We start from the raw sequence: 2,627 nt of genomic DNA, 5'->3' as shown, positions 1-2,627 counted from the left end.
TATGCATAGATGGATGAGGGCAGACATACATACACACACACACACACACACACACACACACACACACACACACACACACACACACACACACACACACACACACACACGCACACACACACATACATACATACCGCCCTACCCCACGCGTAGCTTGCTAGCTAGTTTTACTGTGGTAATACATGGGTGTGTGGTGAGGATGTATGGATGAGTGAGGACGGATACACACATACCGCCCTATTCTATGCGTACCCTGCTAGAAACGCTTCTGTCGTTTATTGTGGGGGAATGGTACATAGTTGTACGGTGGGGATGTATGTGTAGGGAAAGGGTTGGTGTACATACCTCTCTGCCCCGTGCGTAAGCTCTCAGCTAAGCTGTCTATGTTTCCATAGATCATCGATCCATCAATAAACGCAGTTTGCTGATTCAGTTGCTGTCTGGCACCTGATCAAACACGCATTGAGTCATTAAAATCGATATACCACTGTTATATATTGATGCATTTATACTTCATCAATACTTAATCAATATTTCTATCGGTTATGCCACTAATAACTGTTACTACTAATATTTCTAATAGTTTTTTAAACCATTTTCTAAATCACGATAAATTGCATTTCACTCCGACTTTCACCAAACATTGTGACGTAGCTTGTGTAGTTATTTCTTATTGGTCAACCGTAATCTAATTGAGATTTATCTGATCCGATCGTGGCGCCGCCTGCCGTCTCATAACGTACCGAAGCCACATCCAGGTCTAGGGGCAGCGATGGAGCGAGCGAAGTTGATGCAGAACTCGTTGTGTTGCTTGTAGAACTGGTCGTCGATGGGAACCCGGATCGGTCTGCAGGCGGGATGGATTCCCGATCCGGTCATGCAGCAATCCAGCGGCTCGTTCTCAGCACCTATATATAATACAATCACGATGACGAGTGACGTACGAACATGCGTCACAGCTCACAGAGAGATGAGTCATATGTCATACAGACACGCTACATATATGTCACACAGACACGCTACATATGCCATACGGACACGCTACATATGTCCCACAGACACGCTACATATGCCATACGGACACGCTACATATGTCCCACAGACACGCTACATATGTCACACAGACTGGCTACATATGTCACACACGTTTTAAATGTCCCACAGACACGTTTTATATGTCACACAGGCACGCTACATATGTCACACAGACACGCTTCGTATGTCACACAGACTCGCTACATATGTCACATAGACACGCTTCATATGTCACACAGACTCGCTACATATGTCACACAGACACGCTTTAAATGTCACACAGACACGTTTTATATGTCACACAAACATACGCTATAGGTGATGACGTTACATACCGGTGGTGAACGGCGTAAGACCAATGTCGTGGTCAATGAACTGACCCCACTGCATGACCATGAGCGAGATCTTAGAGTGGAGATCGCTCGTGCTGGGATGCAGGCTGGTCGAGATGAGACGAGGCGAGGGAAGCAGACTATCGTCAATGCTCGTAAATCTCATGATGTCCAAACCTGGCGTTGAGAGAAACATATAGCGGTATAGCAGTATAGCTGCTCCATCATCATACACCACGATTGCCACTGACTACCACCGTCAACACCACGACGACGACGACTACCACCACCACCACCATCATCATCATCATCATCATCATCATCACCATCACCATCATCATCATCATCATCATCACCATCATCATCATCATCATCATCATCATCATCATCATCATCATCATCATCATCAACAACAACACCACCACCCCACCACCGCCACCACCGCCAACAACAACAACAACAACACCACCACCACCACCACCACCATCACCATCACCATCACTGCCACCGCCACCATTACCACTACTACTACCATACTATTATTTATACTAATACCAATAGTCACTGCCACTATCAATACCACGGATTGTCCGACGACAATAGCTGTTTTCCGTCTTCCCTTTTCCCCTCTATCCCTCTATACCGTTCCCCCCTTTCTCTCTCCCGCTTTCCCCTCTCTCGATCTCTCCTCTCTATCATTTTGTCTCCCCTCTCCCTCTCTCACCATCGCCCCACCTATCAATAACAATCTGAATGCTTTCCCGCACACTACATCGTCACATAACTCCGCTCCCACAATCTTCCATTTCGTATCCTCTCTGTCACGCTAGATGGCACCACACGTACCGTTCTCGTATGCGTTGGCGACCATGCGCCGCAGCGCGACGTGTGAGGTTCCCCAGCGAGGGTTGAGGATGTTATTACAGTAACCAGTCGGCTCGCGGTAGCGACCGGGAATGCAGGGCGGAACCAGCGCCGTCTGGAGGCAGATGTCGCTTAGCAACGTGTCGGTGATGTTAACAAGCTCCAGACTCTGCGCCTGGTTGGCATCGAGACCGAGTCTGCAAGCAAACATAGTGAGAGAGAGATTGTGTCATTGAGAGATGGTTATAAGGGGCTATGTGAGTGCATGCAAGAGTCACAAGCAAACAGAAGAGACAGAAAGGGGTATGGAGAGAAAGAGAAAGCTCGCGACTTACAGAGTGAGGCACATAGAGGAGAAAAGATGGTGTCATCAGCTAGTTATAAGCAAGAAATACGTCC

The 2,627-nt window shown here is 47.5% G+C and overlaps 1 protein-coding gene across 1 annotated transcript; it reads right to left on the bottom strand.

The window, feature by feature from the left end:
- Positions 1-342: 342 nt before the first annotated feature.
- Positions 343-2,425, bottom strand: LOC106820305 (chorion peroxidase-like; the record flags this gene model as incomplete). The annotated part of the gene is made up of 4 exons (XM_014824828.1): positions 343-444; positions 741-905; positions 1,368-1,541; positions 2,211-2,425. Coding segments are annotated over 4 exons (656 nt in total), but the record flags the coding sequence as incomplete, so codon positions are not given.
- Between the last annotated feature and the right edge of the window lie 202 nt (positions 2,426-2,627).

Source organism: Priapulus caudatus, unplaced genomic scaffold, assembly GCF_000485595.1.
Source record: "Priapulus caudatus unplaced genomic scaffold, Priapulus_caudatus-5.0.1 Scaffold10044, whole genome shotgun sequence".
In the NCBI taxonomy this organism is placed as follows: Eukaryota; Metazoa; Priapulida; class Priapulimorpha; order Priapulimorphida; family Priapulidae; genus Priapulus; species Priapulus caudatus.
This window is presented reverse-complemented; position numbering and strand designations above follow the sequence as displayed.